Genomic DNA, 18,253 nt, shown 5'->3' on the forward strand with positions numbered 1-18,253 from the left:
AAAGGTGAGTCAGGCTAAGGGATAATGGGGCTTCTAGAGTTAGGAGTAAGCAGGAATGGAAGATAATGAGCACTTTAACTGATACCAGGGAGCTACAGTTGAATTTTCCAGTTTTATATACTCACAGGAACTTCATGCAATTACATTGAAACAACAACAGGAAAAGCATATAAATAAACACCAATATATGAAGAGGCAGTGTTCCCTTATCGGCAGTACCTTATGATTCCTCCTATGTTTGGGTAGAAACAGGCCATGATCACTCCAGCTCCCACAATAACTAGATTAAGAATCAGCACGTGGAAAATACTAGAAGTTGAGAAGAGAGTTTGGAGGAAGAATATATATAAAAACAGGCAAATTATAACAATTAATATGAGAATAAAATTCATTATTATCATCTGTAAAATGAAAATATTTTAAACTTGATAATAAAATTATAGTATAGGAGTTCTCTTGTGGCACAGCAGGTTAAGGATCCAGTGTTGTCACTTGCTGTGGCTTGGGTCACTGCTGTGGTATGGGTTCAATTTCTGGCCCAGGAACTTGTACATGCTGTGGGTGCAGCCAGAAAAAAAATTACAGGATAAATAGAAAGGAACAATAGAACTCAAGAGTGGTGATGGGACAGTGATATTGGCCCTTCTGTACAATTATATAAATAGGTTACATTTTGTAGGAGCAAACTGGTAGTGTGCATCAGGACTCATACTCTTTGATTCATCATTCCATTTGGATGGAGTATCTTAAGAAAATAATAAAAAAGCTATTAACATAAAGATATTTGTGGGAAGACAGAAGCATCCTAGAAATACATCAGGGTAACGATTTACTTGACAGAATATATTAAAAATTATTAAAAGTAAATAATCACTGTTACCTAGATAGTAAAAATTCATCTAGGCAACTTGGGGAAAAGCTAGCTAGATTTTTATTACACAAGAAAATCTGAAAACATTTGAAAACTATCAGAAGGCAATACACCGCAAAGGTAGTAGTGACTGCGTTATAATTTGGGGTTTGGGGTAATTTTTCTTCTTTTCTATATTTAACACATTTTAAAATATTTTAATTTTTTTTGTCTTTTTAGGGCCACACCTGCAACATGTGGAGGTTCCCAAGCTAGGGGTTGAATCAGAGCTGTAGCTGCCAGCCTACACCATAGCCACAGTAATGCCAGATCCAAGCCGCGTCTGCGACCTACACCACAGCTCACAGCAATGCTGGATCCTTAACCCGTGGATAGAGGCCAGGGATCAAACTGTGTTCTAGTCAGATTCGTTTTCACTGAGCCCAGGAATATTCCTGAAACGAATATTTCAGGAACTTTAAAATATTTTAATTTATACATTTGAGAACATTTCTTTGCAAAGTGTTTATTTTACCTTTATCATTAGAGAAATAAATTATATTAAGAGAAAGGCAAAATTTCAGATTCAGCCACTTTACAGCATTCTGTATTTACCATGAATAGAATATCTGCTAAATAACTTGAATTAGATATTAACAATTCAAGGTCTGGGAATCAATTTTGGACAAAAGTAAATGTAATGTAGATGAACTTCAAGAAATAACTCCATTTCCCCAAAAAATGATTCTTAAAAGCCAAATTTATGCATCAAAGCAAACTCTGAGTCCAAGTTACCAGAGTTTAATCACAGATAAAGATTACAGAAAGAATTAAGAATAAGTCAAGTTACTTATGCAAATAAGTGGTCAGTCATACATCTTGATGAATTATAAATATATTCAAGCATTTACTCAAAAACTCCAACCTTAAAATTGCTTCAGAGCTCTGAGACATTGGCTGGGCCTTTGTTATTTCTGTATTGTAAAAGGGAACATCTTTGTGTATTTTCCAAAGCAGTGATTCTCAAAGTGTAACCATGAACTGAAAGGAAGTTCCAAATACCCTTTCAGGAAGCTCCGTGGTAAAAGTTATGTTCTAATCAGACAAAACATTATTTGCTTTGCAAAAGCAATGCTAAGTGTTGTCCCCTTAGCATGGATAGAGGCAGTTGCACCTACCTGTATTCTATACTACATTCTTTACTGCCAAACACCCTAAAAAGGTTTATTAAAAATTGTCCTTGAACACACACCTTTTTAATATTCATGTATATTGATATTAAATACAAAGTACATAATAAAGCACATCTGCTGCATACTGAAGCACTGTGGTAGTCCTGAGGACAAGTACTTGTGCGAGTGGGCTGGAGGACAACTGTGTTGTCTTTTTTTCCCCCAAAGACCACTATTTTTATTTGAAAGGCAGACAAACTATGGTTCTTTAGATTTGGGTATCTGACAGACATTTTCTTGAAAATGAATGATGTAATCTTATCATTTCAAGAAAACAACTGGTAGTTTGTGTTGCCAAAGATAAAATTTGGGCTTTCAAGTGAAAATTAGAATTTTAGAATTTTGGAGAGCTTGACAGTTTTCTAACACCTTAAAGACTTTTATAATGTAATTGGTGGTGATATTAATGAATGTGGGTCTTGATGTTATATAATGATGTGTATCAACATTTGGAAGACCTACAGAACTCAATGAACCCATATTTCCCAAATGACTAAACCTGATGTTACAAAATCATGCATAGGTGAAAGATCCAAAATGTAACACAGACCAGTGGATATTAATGTAACTGAATTTCAGATTCAACTAACTTTTAAGAAACTACTATTTGTCAAGGTTTGGCATAGTATTAAAGAATATCCACAGTGATCTGAAAAGGCTATTAAAAGTACTCCTACTTGTTCCAACTATGTGTCTCTGGGAGGGTGGATTCTGTTCACATATTTAAATAAAAACAACATATTACAACAGACTGAATGCAGAAGAAGATACAAGAATCCAATTATCTACTAGCAGATCAGACATTAAAAGAGTTTTTAAATGTAAAAGAAAAGATTTTTTGGAAATAAATTTTTAAAAATGTTATTTATGTTAACAAGTAAAGGTTTTATCACTGTCTTTTAAATAAATTAATAAATATTTCTAAAATTCTGTTTTAATTTTTTACAATATTAAATATTGCTGGATATAACCCACATAAACTAAAGTTCCTGCAGGACCTCAAATGAATCTTAAGAGAATGAAGGGGGTCCTGAGACTGAAAAGTATGCTCCAAAGTGTGCAGTTTGTAGAGTACTTATAACTGTAGGATACATGACAATGTGTTCTTGGTAGTAGGGGAAGAAACATAATGTGAACACAGAAGGGAAAGTCCAGACTTTTCCAAGAAGAACAAACATTCTAAGAGTCAACATTATGCAAAATGATGGCATAAAACAGGAATAATACATTTACTTAAAATTTTTTTCATCTATGACTTCACTATATTTTATTTGGTGAACATAAATAGAGCAGGTTGTATAAACACAACAGGAATCTTACATTTATTGAAATCCAATGTGAGAACTGTAGCTGCTAATACTGTCCATGCTAGAGGCCTGCTAACTCTTTTTTTTTTTTAATTTTAGTTTATTTTTTTTTCCCCGGTGTACAGCATGGGGACCAAGTTACACTTATATGTATACATTTTTTTCCTCATCCTTTGTTCTGTTGCAATCTAAGTATCTAGAGATAGTTCTCAATGCTACTCAGCAGGATCTCCTTGTAAATCCATTCCAAGTTGTATCCAATAACCCCCAGCTCCCCATCCTCCCACTCCCTCCCTCTCCCCCCTGGGCTAGGCCTGCTAACCCTTGCTTTTGCTTTTAAAAGTTTTTTGTTTTTAAACATACATATTTATAACTAATTATTTAATGAGGGGAAAGATTACATCAGCTCACTTTAAACTGGTTAAAACCACTTGTTTAGCTGGTTACTATAAATGCAATTTTTTTCAAATTTTATCCAAAAGTTTTCTTCACTTAAGATCATTTACTCCCCCCAAAACAGGTTAGGACTAGGTACTTTTTACTGGAACGAATCTATAATGAAACTTAAGGTAAGAGTAGGAGTTAACCAGGGGTCCACAAGGAAGTTTTAGGGAATCCTCCAAGCTGTATATAAAAAAGTCTCTTTGGACGAGGGTGACTACATTTGAACAGATTTTCACAAGGACTCACAACTCTTCTACAACCAATAAGAAATTAAAAAGTGACAGTGTAAGTAACAGTAATAGTGACAGAAGCAAATAAGAATTTATATTTGTTATGTACCTCATCTTTAATCAAACAATTATCATTTAGGTAAAAATGCATGAATGTTAATAAATTTACAAGTAAATACCAATAACCAATATTAAAATAGTTACTTCTCATTAGCCATACATGGCTAACACAGGCATTATACACTATTAACTTATTGGCAAAGAGTAGATTAATAGCAGCTCAATCATAAGATAAATATAACTGGTATCAGAGCTAAGATAACTATACTGGAAGGAACTAACTTTAAACCATTCTGGACAAGGGAGTGGCTTCTATTTTTAAAGCTCTTCTGGGAAAAGAACACCAATGATCTATCCTTAGTAACTCTTTTCATTAGGCAAATTTTTATAGCAAAAGGATCAGTCACATTTTAAACTGACCTGTTTGCACAGTCATTTGTTGCTTGGCACATCTTGCTGGTCAAGAGAAGAGCCCTTACCTAGGATAAATGTCACCGAAGATATGGCCCAATAGCTGGACACGAGCCAAGTAGCCTAGGAGTGGGTACACAGTCATCATCTGGAACAGCAGGAATATCCTTGCAATGAAGGACAGGATGTCACTGCTAGGGAAGTTGTCTAAAAAATTCTGATCCAAGAAAGATAATAAAGTAATGTTACAAACCAAATTTAATACATACAAATCTATAAAATTGAATTTTTTTTGCTTATTTTGAACATAGGTTCCATCAAATGGTTTGTATATTGGCGCCCATCCACAAACTGTTAACCTTTATTCTTCAATGAGCTAAGTACATATATTGAAAGCAAATGCCCGGCAACTTAGAGAAATCTGACATTGCCACATTTTCATTCTATTTGACAAACGTATTATTCTGCAATTGATTTGACACTGAAATAACAACAACAAAGAGGATCCTATTTTCCAACACTGGTAGTTTGAGAAGTACTGCTCTATAGGGTTCAAGGATAAATTCGTTTTAGTAAATTTAAATGGCTAATTCCATGCATTTTATTCTTAATAGTTCTCTTGCTTTTCCCTTTCTGAAGCATTGTAACACTTTCAAAGTAAAGAATACAGAATAAGGTAAGAGTATACCTATCATCAAGTATCATCATTATGTATAGTTTATCAATAAATAAAAAAGAACTTATTTCTACTTCCTTTCATGATTCTTTTCTATATTTTCGTTTGGCATCTAAGAAAAAAAAGCTACTCAGGTTTTTTTTTTTTTTTCCTTTCAAATACAAATACCACAGATATTCTTATTCCCAAGCGAGTGGACTTTATATGGGATTGTTCACAGCAGGGGAATTTTCAGCAAACATTTTGCTGCCAAAGAACTTCTGGAATCAAGGAAATCAAGAGCACATTTCAAGCTATCATAACAGCAGTAACTCAAGCCTATTTGTCTTAAAAAGATGAGAACATTATTAACACTATTATGCTGAAATAACCTTCATAATTCATCTGTAATAAATTGCATTATATACTCCACTACAATCCATTAGAGGAATTTCTTCTGACTAGAAAGAAAATCACCTGTGAATGCTATTTTTTTTGTGTGAGAAATTCTTCAGTTACATTAAACTAGAGACTATACTATTCCTAAGTTTATGATCAGTTGAATCAAGGAAAATATATTTATGGCAATCTTGTAGTAAAATAATGTTTCTTTTATTTTTTCTGTCTCTTCCTCTAACAAATAGTCAGTCCTTCGCTTTGCTGCTTGTCACACAGTACCAAAATGAGTGTCAGACCTATTATTAGGGACTGACGGACTAAGACACCAGTTTATTCAGGACATCTCAAGATCTGGACTTTGGAAAATAAGGGAATTGAATATATTCTCTGTGGAAGGCTTATAAATTTAAGACTACTACTAGTAACGATTCTCCACACACACAAAAATACTATGCATATAATAGGAATCATTTACTTGAGTACCGCAAGGTGCGAGAATGCAGTAAGTTTTCTCAGAAAGTCCATTTAAAAATCTGTGGATTATGCATTATACTATTTAATGGGAGAGGAAACTGAAGCTCAGAAAGGAAGCGGAAGGTGCCTAAATTCTCACATGTATGGTAAATAGTAGAGATGGTATTCAAACCCAGGCCTGTATGGCATTACATTTTGCTACTGGATCACACTGCTTATGTAGCAGTCACGCAGAGAAGATGCACAGTGCCTTACCTGCTCTATACAATCTTTGGATAAAGGTGGTGAAGGAAATGAGGCAAAAACCAGGACTCCAATATAGAGATAGGTTAATGTCACCAGCATATAAGCAATGGACAAGTCTCTCACCTATAAAGAGAGAATAAAATTCCCACAATGTTGAATACATTTTTAATAAGTAAGCATGCTTGAATAAGGAAATAATTATCAAGATTTATCTTTTGGTCTCTGGGTGTATCTATATGTGTATGTGTATGTACCTGCTAGGTGTGCAGTCTGTTAGGAGAAAGTTGTTAAAACAAAATTCACATACTTAACAGTTAGCCTGACAGTTTCTTTTTAACTATCCTGGAGTATGTAGACTAAGCTACCTACTGGCAGACTTAGGAAGTTAACATAAGTGGTGATTTAACATGATTGAAATTCTGACTTAATTTCAAAATGTAATTTATTTACCAAATAATAAGATATTTAACTGAAATAAAGCTAAGGGACAAAAAGAAATCAAGAATAGGTGAATTTCCATATGACCTATGGAGTTAAAAATTTTTTTACTTTAGTGAATTAACTTGTTAAATCAAAGCATGCCTAGAACAAATGAGAGAGGTATATATTAAAATATTTTAATAAAGAGGGAAAGCTAAAGAGTACACAGTAAGCAGGTACTAAAGACAAGCTTACTAGACCTAAACAGTAAACAAAAGGAAATCAAAAGACAGCTGTTCAAACAGCTGCACAATGTTATGATTGGAACCAGTAAACAAATGCAGAACATTAAATAAAGTGGACTGCTTTCTTCCACTGCTGTTCCCACCCTCCCTACCTCCCATCCCCCCGCAAAGTTAAGAGCTCCAAGATATTTAATGCAGCCAGCTGTCAGATCCAAACAGAGCAGATCCCACAGCTCATAAATCTGGACTCCATCATCACTAAAGCTATGGCCAAACAATTCAGCACAACTAAATTATGGCAATAAGCCTATTCATTTTTCATTTTAAACACAAATTACTTTGAAGCAAAGAAAACAGATAAGAAAAAAATTATATACAATTTTGCCTTTGTTTGACACTACAATAAGAAAACTAGACATCTGGTATTAGGAAATATTTCTGATTTGGGGGAAAACGTTCCTCCTTAAATGGGCTAAAACAACAGTAGAGTTATAAACCTGAATGTTGATAAATTCACTTAAAAAGCAAATAACAAACAGTGAGAAATCCAAAGGTCAGATCTAAGTTGACAATCAGTTTGAAAACAAAACAGGGACCTTCAAACCCTAAATTAGATGGTGGATAGGCCTATGGAGATATAGGAAGAGAGAGAGACTGATGAAACCTCCAAGGAGGTTTCAAAGCCTTTCCTCTAGTTCATGAAGCTCAAGGAACCATCTCAGGCTAGACTTCAGTTACTCCTTGGGTTGCCTGTTGGTCTTATGTAGGATGAAGAGAAATGAACCAGGTAATCCTAAAGTCATTCAACCCTCAATCTACTCGATGTCACTCAAGAACAGAGAAGTCTTACAAAACGTAAAGTCTGGGAAGGCCAAAACAGCTGAGCCAGAATAAAGAGCGACAACTACCATTTCACAGAGAGTCTTTAGCCTTTATACCCCCGATTAGCACATTATTTTGGTCAGGCTTCTTGCAAAAACACATACCTTAGCAAACTTTCGGGGAGATCGGATGAGGATAAAAAAGCTAAGATGCAAGGGTTTCCCTATAAGATAATTTTCCCTTTCTGCTTCTCTGTTCTTACAGCACTATATATATATCTAAAATATAGCATCTTTACCTTTATTTTAACTGTCATTAATTTTTACTATGAAATAATCTATATTCATTACATGAGAATCTCAACTACAAAGAAAATTCCCTCAACACCCCCAAGTGAGCCAAGGTTAATAAGGTTAATAGTTCTATTATGCTAGTATTTTAATTTTTCTATATTTAAGTTAGGCCATACTTCAAGTCTATGAGACCCCTGAGGACAAGGACTATATATATTTTTTTTTCCTTTTCTTCTTTGGGCCACACCTGCGGCATATGGAAGTTCCCAGGCTAGAGGTCAAATTGGAGCTGCAGCTGCTGGCCTATGCCACAGCCACAGCAATGACAGATCCAAGCCACATCTGAGACCTATACCACAGCTCATGGCAATGCCAATCCACTGAGAGATGCCAGGGATCTTAACCCACTAAGCCACAACAGGAACTCCAAAGACTATGTCTTTTTCATATTTATACCCCCAATACCCAAGACAACACCTGACACATAGTAGGAATTCACTAAATACAGACAAAAACAACCACGTTCTCTACAATTATTAAGTGCTTCTAAGTACAAGTACTAGGCTCTATGCCAAGTAAATTACATGTTACTTCATTTAATGTAGGCATGATCCTTTCCCCATTTTATAGTTACGTTAGTACAGCAAGGTTACAACACTTGTTCATGGTTACAAAGTGAGTAGTTGGTAAAGTCAATATTCAAACCAAAGACTTTCTGGCTTCAAATTGCATGCCCTTAGTTACTAAAATGGAAAGCTAGCCAGTTTCTAATACATTGTGTCATAGTTAAGCGACAAGAGTAAAAAATAAAAAACAAGAGAGATAACAAGTTATAAGTAACAAATGATACAAGAAAGCATACATATAGATGTAAGAGAAATACTATAATCAGAAAAGTTCTATTGCACAGTAGTCTAAATGTAAATTCAGTAGAACTAGGTCAAGAGCTGCATATCTGTTTTCATCTGAAAACGCTCTACTGAACAGGAATGATGTTTTAATATAAAAGCAGCTGAGGTTTAGCACGATCCTGGGAAACATGCCACCTATTTACAGCATGCACACATGTGGGTTTTGCTATTCTCTGGCTTGAACACTGGCCATCACTATTCTAGACCTAGACCTAGAGCCTCTTAACAGTCTATTTAATGGAAAGAGGTAGGAGAAAACCATCTTTTTAGAAAATGAGGCTCAAAGTAAAAAATATATTTATGAACAGGTACAAGTGAATTGGTAATGTGTCAAGAATCCTATATGTTAATAAGGTAACAGTCCTCACGAATAAGCAGTAGCTGGCAGGACTGGAAGTAGAGAATTAGTTACAGGGAGAATGCCAACTCAGAATGAGAACTGGGGCACAAGTTGGTATGGGAACACACTCTGTTTCTCAAATATGGTTTATAATCAATCTGTGTCACATACTGTTCATAGTGAAAATACTATCCATAGAGCATTTACTAAAAAAAATAACAGACCTACCCCAAAGATTTACATAAAAACTTCTGCTGATGTGTAGTTAACCACACAGATTCGTTAGAAGCAAAAAAGATATAAGGTACCTCAAACTGTTTTAAAAGAAATAAGCAGAAGTTCCTCTTGTGGCTCAGTGGTAACCAATCCAACTAGCATCCATGAGGACACAGGTTCAATCCCTGGCCTCGATCAGTGGGTTAAGGCTCCGGTGTTGCCATGAACTGTGGTGTAGGTTGCAGACATGGCTTGGATCCTGCGTTGCTGTGGCTGTGATATAGGCCAGCAACTGCAGCTCTGATTTGACCCCTAGCCTGGGAACTTCTATAAGCCACAGGTACAACCCAAAAAAGCAAAAAAAAAAAAAAAAAAAAAAAAGAAAAGAAAGAAATAGGCAGGCATAAAGACAAAACAAAACAAAACAAAAGCACTGTATAGGGTTTCTATTCAAGCATGATGAGGAAATACTAAAAGGTTAGTCCACATAACCAGGGTGGTTATAGCAACTAAACATTCTTATGATAAGGAATAAATTGGATTATCTTCACCTCTACAACTTTTTTTTTTTTGGTAAGGTATGGCTTATCAAAGAACAAAAATTATATCTCATTTAGTTATACATATAAAATACTATGTTTGGTGGAAAAAAAATGAAATTAGCTCAAATTTGGAAAACCTGAAAAATTTGAGCATTATACCTATGTAGGAGCTTTACTGTTCTCCTTCACAAATGTCTTTAGATCCAAATCCCACTCTACTTTATATAGACTATAAGGAGGGCTTTTCTATTATTTTTGTCTTTTTTCTATTGTCAAACTTTTTTTTTAACTGATCTCTGAATGACTAACCCAACACCAATGATAAGAATTTAGAGTTTCTGACAAACTTTACATTTTTTCTGACTTAAATCTCAAGAAAATATTGTATCATGATATTAACAGGACTTCTATGAGTTATATTACTCACTGAAACCTGCTTAAAAGTATAATCATTAAATAAGTCAAATGACAAAATTTCTCTCAGAATATAGTACCCACTTGGCTTAATTTATGCAAATATATAAGCCAATTCAGTTTAGTCAAAAGGAAAATGTGTATATTTACAAGTATTTAATGTGTTTGGAATTTGGCTAGCATATAATGCTTCATAAATGTTAGCTTTATCATTATTAATTTAAATATTTTAAGAAGTTAACAGGAAGTATAACTGATATTTTGAAAGTTGGGCCACATTTCACACACTAGTTTCAATTAATTAAGACAGTAAGAGGAGTTACTGTTGTGGCTCAGCATTGTACCCAACTAGTATCCATGAAGTTGCGAGTTAAATCCTTGGCTCTGCTCAGTGGGTTATAGACCCAGTGTTGCCACAAGCTGTGATGTAAGTTGCAGACACGGCTTGGATCTGGCTTTGCTATAGCAGTGGCAGGCAGCTGTAGCTCTGATTCGACCCCTAACCTGGGAACTTCTGCATGCCTCAGGTGTGGCCCTAAAAAGCATTAAAAAAAAGACAGTAAAATAACCATCCATTTAAACTTTTATTTTTAATCCTTCAAAAAATAATTTCCCCGGAGTTCCTGTTGTGGCTCAGTGGTTAACCAATCCGACTAGGAACCATGAGGTTGCGGGTTCGATCCTTGGCCTTGCTCAGTGGGTTAAGGATCCAGTGTTGCTGTGAGCTGTGGTGTAGGCTGCAGATGTGGATCAGATCCTGTGTTGCTGTGTCTCTGGCATAGGCCGGTGGCTACAAGCTCTGTTTCTTTTTGTTTATTTGGGTTCTTTCCTTTTCTTAGTGAGTCTAGCCAGGGGTTTGTCAATTTTGTTTACCTTTTCAAAGAACCAGCTCTTGGTTTTATTAATTTTCTCTATTGTTTTTTGAATCTCTATTTTGATTTCATCTTTGATCTTTACAATTTCCTTCCTTCTGCTGACTTTAGGTCTTTTTTGTTCTTCTCTTTCTAATTCGTTTAGGTGGAGGGTTAAGTTGTCAATTTGAGATCTTTCTTCTTTTTTGAGGAAGGCCTGTATCGCTATGAATTTCCCTCTGAGCACTGCTTTTGTGGCATCCCATAGAATTTGAGAGGTTGTGTCTTCATTATTGTTTGTCTCAAGGTATTTTTCAATTTCCTTCTTGATTTCCTCATTTACCCATTGTTTTTTTAGTAGCATGTTGTTTAGTTTCCATGTAGTAGGTTTTTTCTCATTTCTTTTCCTGTGGTTGATTTCTAGTTTCATACCATTGTGGTCAGAGAAGATACTTGAAATAATTTCGATGCTCCTAAATATGTTGAGGTTAGCTTTGTGTCCCAATATGTGGTTGATTCTTGAGAATGTTCCATGCGCACTTGAGAAGAATGTGTATTCTGATTTTTTTGGATATAGTGTCCTGAAGATGTCAACTAAGTCTAACTTTTCTATTGTTTTTTTTTTTTTTTTTTTTTTTTTTTTTGCCTTTTTGCTATTTCTTGGGCCGCTCCCGTGGCATATGGAGGTTCCCAGGCTAGGGGTCTAATCGGAGCTGTAGCCACAGGCCTATGCCAGAGACACAGCAACGCGGGATCCAAGCCGCGTCTGCAACCTACACCACAGCTCACGGCAACGCCGGATCGTTAACCCACTGAGCAAGGGCAGGGACCGAACCCACAACCTCATGGTTCCTAGTCGGATTCGTTAACCACTGCGCCACGACGGGAACTCCTCTATTGTTCCCTTTAGGATCTCTGTTGCTTTATTGGTTTTCTGTCTAGAGGATCTGTCAATTGGTGTGAGTGGGTATTAAAGTCCCCTACTATGATTATATTCCCATCAATTTCTCCCTTTATGTCTGTTGATATTTGTTGTATTATCTGGGTGCTCCTGTATTTGGGGCATATATGTTGACGATAGTAATATCCTTTTCTTGGATGGATCCCTTAATCATTAAATAGTGTCCTTCTTTGTCTTTCTTTATGTCTTTTGTTTTAAAGTCTATTTTGTCTGATAAGAGCATTGCAACTCCTGCCTTCCTGTCATGTCTACTGGCATGAAATATTTTTTCCCACCCCTTCACTTTCAATCTATATGTGTCCTTTGTCCTAAGATAAGTTTCTTGTCGGCAGCAGATTGAAGGTTTTTGCTTTTTTATTCACTCAGCCACTCCGTGTCTTTTGATTGGAGCATTCAGTCCATTGACATTTAAGGTGATAACTGATAGATGATTATTTATTGTCATTTTAAACCTCATGTTCCAGTTGATTCTATGGTTCTCCATTCTTCCTTTCTTTTTTTGGTTGGATGGTCTCCGACTATTTTCTGCTTGAGCGTTTTTTTTTTTTTTTCACTTTTTGCGAATGCAGTGTTTGGTTTTGGTTTGTGAGTGCCCTGTTTTTTAAGTATGCTAACCCCTTCCTATAATTGCATGTTTTAGCCTGATGGTCCTGTAGGTTCAAACATTTCATTACTATACTAAAATTAAGAAGAGAAACAAATTTTTTTAACAAAGAGTCTATTAATTTCCTTACTTCCCTTGCCCACATTTTATGATTGTGATGACTCTTTTTTTCTTTCAAGCTCTGATTAGACCCCTAGCCTGGGAACCTCCATGTGCTGAGGGAGCAGCCCAAGAAATGGCAAAAAGACACACACAAAAATTTCTCCAAGTGACAAAAGTTGAGTCAAATTTAATTAGCTGAACCTCACATACTGCTTCTACAAAGAGCTACCCCCCTCAAACTCAGTCGAAACAAGAATTCATTTTATGGTATTTACATATGAAATACAGACTTCAAGGCCCACTGAGTGATCTAATAAGAAAGGGAGGACTCTTCCTATGTCCTCCAGGAACCAAGAACTGAAACATTCATTTTTCTATCAAGTCCTAAGCTTCTCACACTGAGGAATGCATACCTCTGGATAAACTGCTGTGAATTTCCAAGAAGAGCAATTCTACTCAATTCTACTCAGGAGCAGCATTAAGTACAGACAGTCCTCTCTTTTCATGGTAGAATAAGACTGTAAAAGGCCCCAGACACCTCTTTGAGGAGGATGACTTTGGACGCAGCTGCAGCAGCCTGCTCCTGCCTCACCACTGGTCACACTTACCCAGAAGCAGGTCGGTCGGGAAGCTGTGCTGCAGCTAAGGCTTGCAGACATGGGAAGGCATCATAACTTCCCAGCTGGAGGAAGGAGAATTACTCTAACCAGCCACAACCCAGAATCTCTGGAGAAGGGGAGTACTGACTTGATCACAGGCACAAAGGAAAAGGATCTAAAAGTGAAAGGACCAGTTTGGATGCCAACCAAGACTCTGAGATCACTACAAGAAAAACTCCTTGAGATGAGGGTTCTAAGACTCTAAGATTTTCCAAAGTTGGCTCCAGATGCAGATCCATAAATAATTCAGGACTTGCACAGTCCTTTAGAGATTGTTAAGCAGATGACTTCCATCAGTACTGAGTGCTTGAAGTCACCGTTGCAGATGCTTATATCAATTATTTTAATACATTATCTGTTGTTTAAAAAATGACTGTGCAGTATGATCAAAATAATCAGTGGGAGAAATGATTGTTCCATTATGTTTAACAATTTTTGTCAAAACAATAAAAAACTGTCAGTTACAAATGTATGAGGAAACGAAAAAAATGGAAAAAGTAATATTTATTTAGCATCCTAATTTAAAACATCAGAAACGCTGAAAATTAAAGAGTTCTATTTCTCTATAAAAACTTAGGAAGAGTAGTTTAAACAGTTTTTTCCTTCTCTGGGTATAGTAGGAATTCTGCCTTCCTCCTCCCCCATTTTGGCTGCGCTGGACTGGGGATTGAACCAGCAATGGCCACGAAGACAAGCCAGATCATTAACTCATTGTACCACAGCAGGAACTCCTCATGGTATAATAATAATATAAAGCAAACTTCTTTTCTATGCCTTTCTTCTAAGTTTGTATTGGCCTCTGACATTTCATTCTTTGTGCTTTTAATGTCATGAAGTATCTGTAAGAAATCTTTCAATGTGATGTTTTCTGACAACAGGGCTTCCTCTGGGACATCTTCACGCTTTTCATCACAACTATTTTCCTCATTTATGTTGATAAGCTCACCTTCCCTAAGTTCCTCTAAGTCTCTTGAATGGCAGCAGTGTCAACATTTTCACAGTCAAATATGTTTGATTCAAATTTAATTTCCAGCATTAGCACTTTTTGTTTTATTATTGCACATTTGTGTTTGTTTGCCAATTTTCTCTTGACCTTCCATTTTTATAAAATATCATGTGAGTTTACCATCTAGTGACAAGGAGGCAACTCAACTATCTGCTGTGTTATCTGAATGTAAAGTGAATAACAGACGGCTATGGTATGTTGTACGGGCATTTTCAATAATCTCAAAGTAATTTTCTCAGTTTTCTTGTGATTTCTTCTTGACTCATTTAGTTATTTAGGAGTATGTTGTTTAATTTCCACATAATTGTCAATTTCCCAAATTTCTTTCTGTCATTAATTTCTAACTTCACTGTGCTCAAAGAACATACTTGGTATGATTTCAGTTTTTTTTTTTTTTTTTTTTAATTTACTGTGACTTACATGTTCAGTGACTAAGCACATGATCTATCTTGGTAAATGTTTCATGTATATTTGAGAAGAATATGCATTCTTCTGTTGTTTGAGAGAAGACTTTTATAAATGCCAATTAGATCAAGCAGGTTAATAGTGTTCTTTGTTCTTTCTATATCCTTACTTATTTCTATTTGTTCTATCAATTATTAAAGGAGTGGTAATGAAATCTCTAATTATAATAGTAGATTCCTCTACTTCTTGCCGTTCTGACAGCTGCTGTTTCATTTACTTGGAAGCTCTATCTCTGGTTGCATACATATTTCAGATTATTATATCGTCTTGATTAATTGATCCTTAAAGATCATCATATAATGTTCCTCTTTATCTTTGGCAATACTCCTGGTTCTGAAACAGCCTCTCTATCTTTCTTATGTTTAGTGTCTGCGTGGTATATCTTTTTTTTTTTTTTTGGCTTTTTAGGGCTGCACTTGCTGCATATGGAAGTTCCCAGGCTAGAGGTCAAATCAGAGCTACAGCTGCCAGCCTACACTACAGCCACAGCAACTCGGGACACAAGCCGTGTCAGCGACCTACACCACAGCACAAGGCAACGCCGTGTCCTTAATCCATTGAGTGAGGCCAGGAGTTGAATCCGCATCCTCATGGAGACCAAATGGATTTACTTCTGCTGCACCACAATGGGAACTCCCTGCAAGGTATATCTTTATATTTAAAGTTAAGTTTATTATAGATAGCATAGAGTTAGGTTTTGCTTTTTAATCAGACTGACAATCCCTATCTTTTAATTGTAGTATTTAGATGATTTATAATGTAATTATCAATATGATTGGGTTTGAATCTATTATTTTTCTATTTGTCACATCTATTCTTTTTTTTTTTTTTTTTTTTTTTTTTTTCTTTTTAGGGTTGTACCTGAGGCATATAGAAGTTCCCAGGCTAGGGGATGACTTAAAGCTGCAGCTGCCTGTCTAGACCACAGCCATAGCAATGTTTCAGGATCTGAGCCACATCTGTGACCTACACCGCAGCTTGTGGCAATGCCAAATCTTTAACCTACTGAGCGATGCCAGGGATTGAACCTTCATCTTCATGGATACTAGCTGGGTTCTTAACCTGCTCAGCCACAATGGGAATTCCTGTTCCATCCATTCTTTGTTTTCTTTTTCCTGTCTTATTTTATTTTATTTATTTATTTCTTCAGCCTCACCCATGACACTTGGAGGTTTCTAGGCCAGGGATCAAACCCTCACCGTAGCTGCAGTCTGTGCCATAGCTACAGCAACACCAGATCCTCAACCTGCTGCACCACATGGGAACTTCCTTCCCTGTATTCTTTTAGATCACTTGGGTATTTTTAAAAGATTTTATCACCACTATTGGTTATTAGTGATTATTTTTTAGTGGCTATTACATCTTTATTTTTTAGTGACTGCTCTATACTGGGGTTGGCAAATCATGGCTCATGGGTGAAATCTGGCCCACTCTCTGTTTTTGTAAATAAACGTTTCTTGTAACACAGCTACCAGTCACCTGTTTACACATTATCTATGGTTACTTTCATGCCACAACAGCAGAGTGGGGTAGTTGTAGCCACATGGTTCCCAAGGCCTAAAATGTTCACCACCTGAACCTTCACAGAAAAAGGTTGCTGATCATGGTTTTATGGTTCCAATTTAAAAATTAAGATCTAGTAATAAAAGTCAACTTCTCAGGTAATTACTCACATTGTTCTCTTGATTCTTATTGTTCTTCAAGAGTGTGATAATACAATTATGAATAAAGAAAGCAAGGGTAAGCACTCCAGTCAGCTGTGGAAACTGAAATCTTATCTCTACAAGAAAAAGAGAGGGGAAAACACATTAAAACGGAAAAATGGAAAACAAATATTAGTAGCTGAAAGTTGATTACTAAAAATCAGTTGTCTCTGTTTTGTCTAGGGAATAAGAACATTAAAATGTCTTTACAAAGTTCCTCAAGGCTAACATTATACATAAGCAAATACCTACATGAAAAGGGAAAGAAAAGGAATCAAGAAATAACTCCTCTGTGACGGTACTTTATATTAGCTATTCCCATTTGAGGTCATACAACTAATGTATTGTAGAGCAAGATCAAATTCAGGGTCTATCTGATTAAAAAATGGGCAAAAGATCCAAATATACATTTTTCCGAAGAAGATACACAGATGACCAACAGGCACATGAGAAAATGATCCATGTCACTAATCATCAGAGAAATACATATCAAAACCACAATGAGATACCACCTCACATCTCATTGTGAGGTGGCTATCATCAAAAAGTCTACAAATAGGAGTTCCCTTCATGACTAAGCAGAAATGAATCTGACTAGTATCCATGAGGATGCAGGTTCGATCCCTGGCCCCACTTGGGCAATGGATTGGCTCAGATCTGGCATTGCTGTGGCTGTGGCTTAGGCCAGAGGCTACAGCTCCGATTCCCCTAGCCTGGGAACCTCCATATGCCATGGGAGTGGCCCAAGAAATGGCAAAAAGACAAAAAAAAAAAAAAAAAAAAATGGAAATAATTTAATGTCTACACAGGGGGAATGGCTAAACTATGATACATTTGCTCAGTGGTATACATTATGCAAGAATTATGTTCTAAAGAAATATTTTATGCTATGGCCAATGTTCATGATTCAAATAGCATGTATAGTGCAATTTTACTTATATTTAAAAAATGTGTGTATGTTTAAAAAAAAAAAAGGAAGAAAGAAAAAAGAAAAGATTGTAGAGATATCCACAAAGAATAAATAGTTATCTTTGGCTAATGGAATTTATTTTAATTTAATCACTTACCTATATCCTCTAAATTTTCTACAATAAACACAAAGTTACTTTGAAATAAAAATAATACAATAACATTTTAAAAGCACTGCCAATTTCTGTCGAAATCTGTTAACAGAAGAATGAGCAATTCCCATAGTGGCTCAGTGGGGTTAAGAACCTGACTAGTATCCATGAGGATGTGGGTTCAATCCCTGACTTTGTTCAGTGGGTTGAGAATCTGGTGTTGCCACAACCTTCAGCATAGGCCACAGATGGGGCTCAGATGCAGTGTTGTTGTGACTGTGGTGTAGGCCAGCAGCAGCAGCTGTGATTTGACCCCTAGCCTAGGAACTT

The 18,253-nt window shown here is 36.0% G+C and overlaps 1 protein-coding gene across 12 annotated transcripts in view; it reads right to left on the reverse strand.

Moving 5' to 3' along the window:
• SLC38A9 (solute carrier family 38 member 9) overlaps nucleotides 1-18,253 on the reverse strand; it is a 219,253-nt gene that overhangs the window by 135,249 nt on the left and 65,751 nt on the right. For 6 of the 12 annotated variants that reach the window (XM_003133978.5, XM_013984782.2, XM_005672454.3 and 3 more), the window contains 4 exons: nucleotides 16,833-16,939; nucleotides 6,318-6,431; nucleotides 4,603-4,751; nucleotides 220-309 (listed from right to left, as the gene is read on the reverse strand). In XM_003133978.5, the coding sequence (XP_003134026.2) occupies nucleotides 220-309; nucleotides 4,603-4,751; nucleotides 6,318-6,431; nucleotides 16,833-16,939 (460 nt within the window). Of the gene's footprint in view, nucleotides 1-219; nucleotides 4,752-6,317; nucleotides 6,432-16,832; nucleotides 16,940-18,253 lie in introns of all 12 variants that reach the window. The other 6 variants (XR_002339779.1, XM_021077047.1, XM_021077048.1 and 3 more) reach the window with 3 other exon arrangements.

The sequence above is a fragment of the Sus scrofa genome, chromosome 16 (genome assembly GCF_000003025.6).
Source record: "Sus scrofa isolate TJ Tabasco breed Duroc chromosome 16, Sscrofa11.1, whole genome shotgun sequence".
Lineage (NCBI taxonomy): Eukaryota > Metazoa > Chordata > Mammalia > Artiodactyla > Suidae > Sus > Sus scrofa.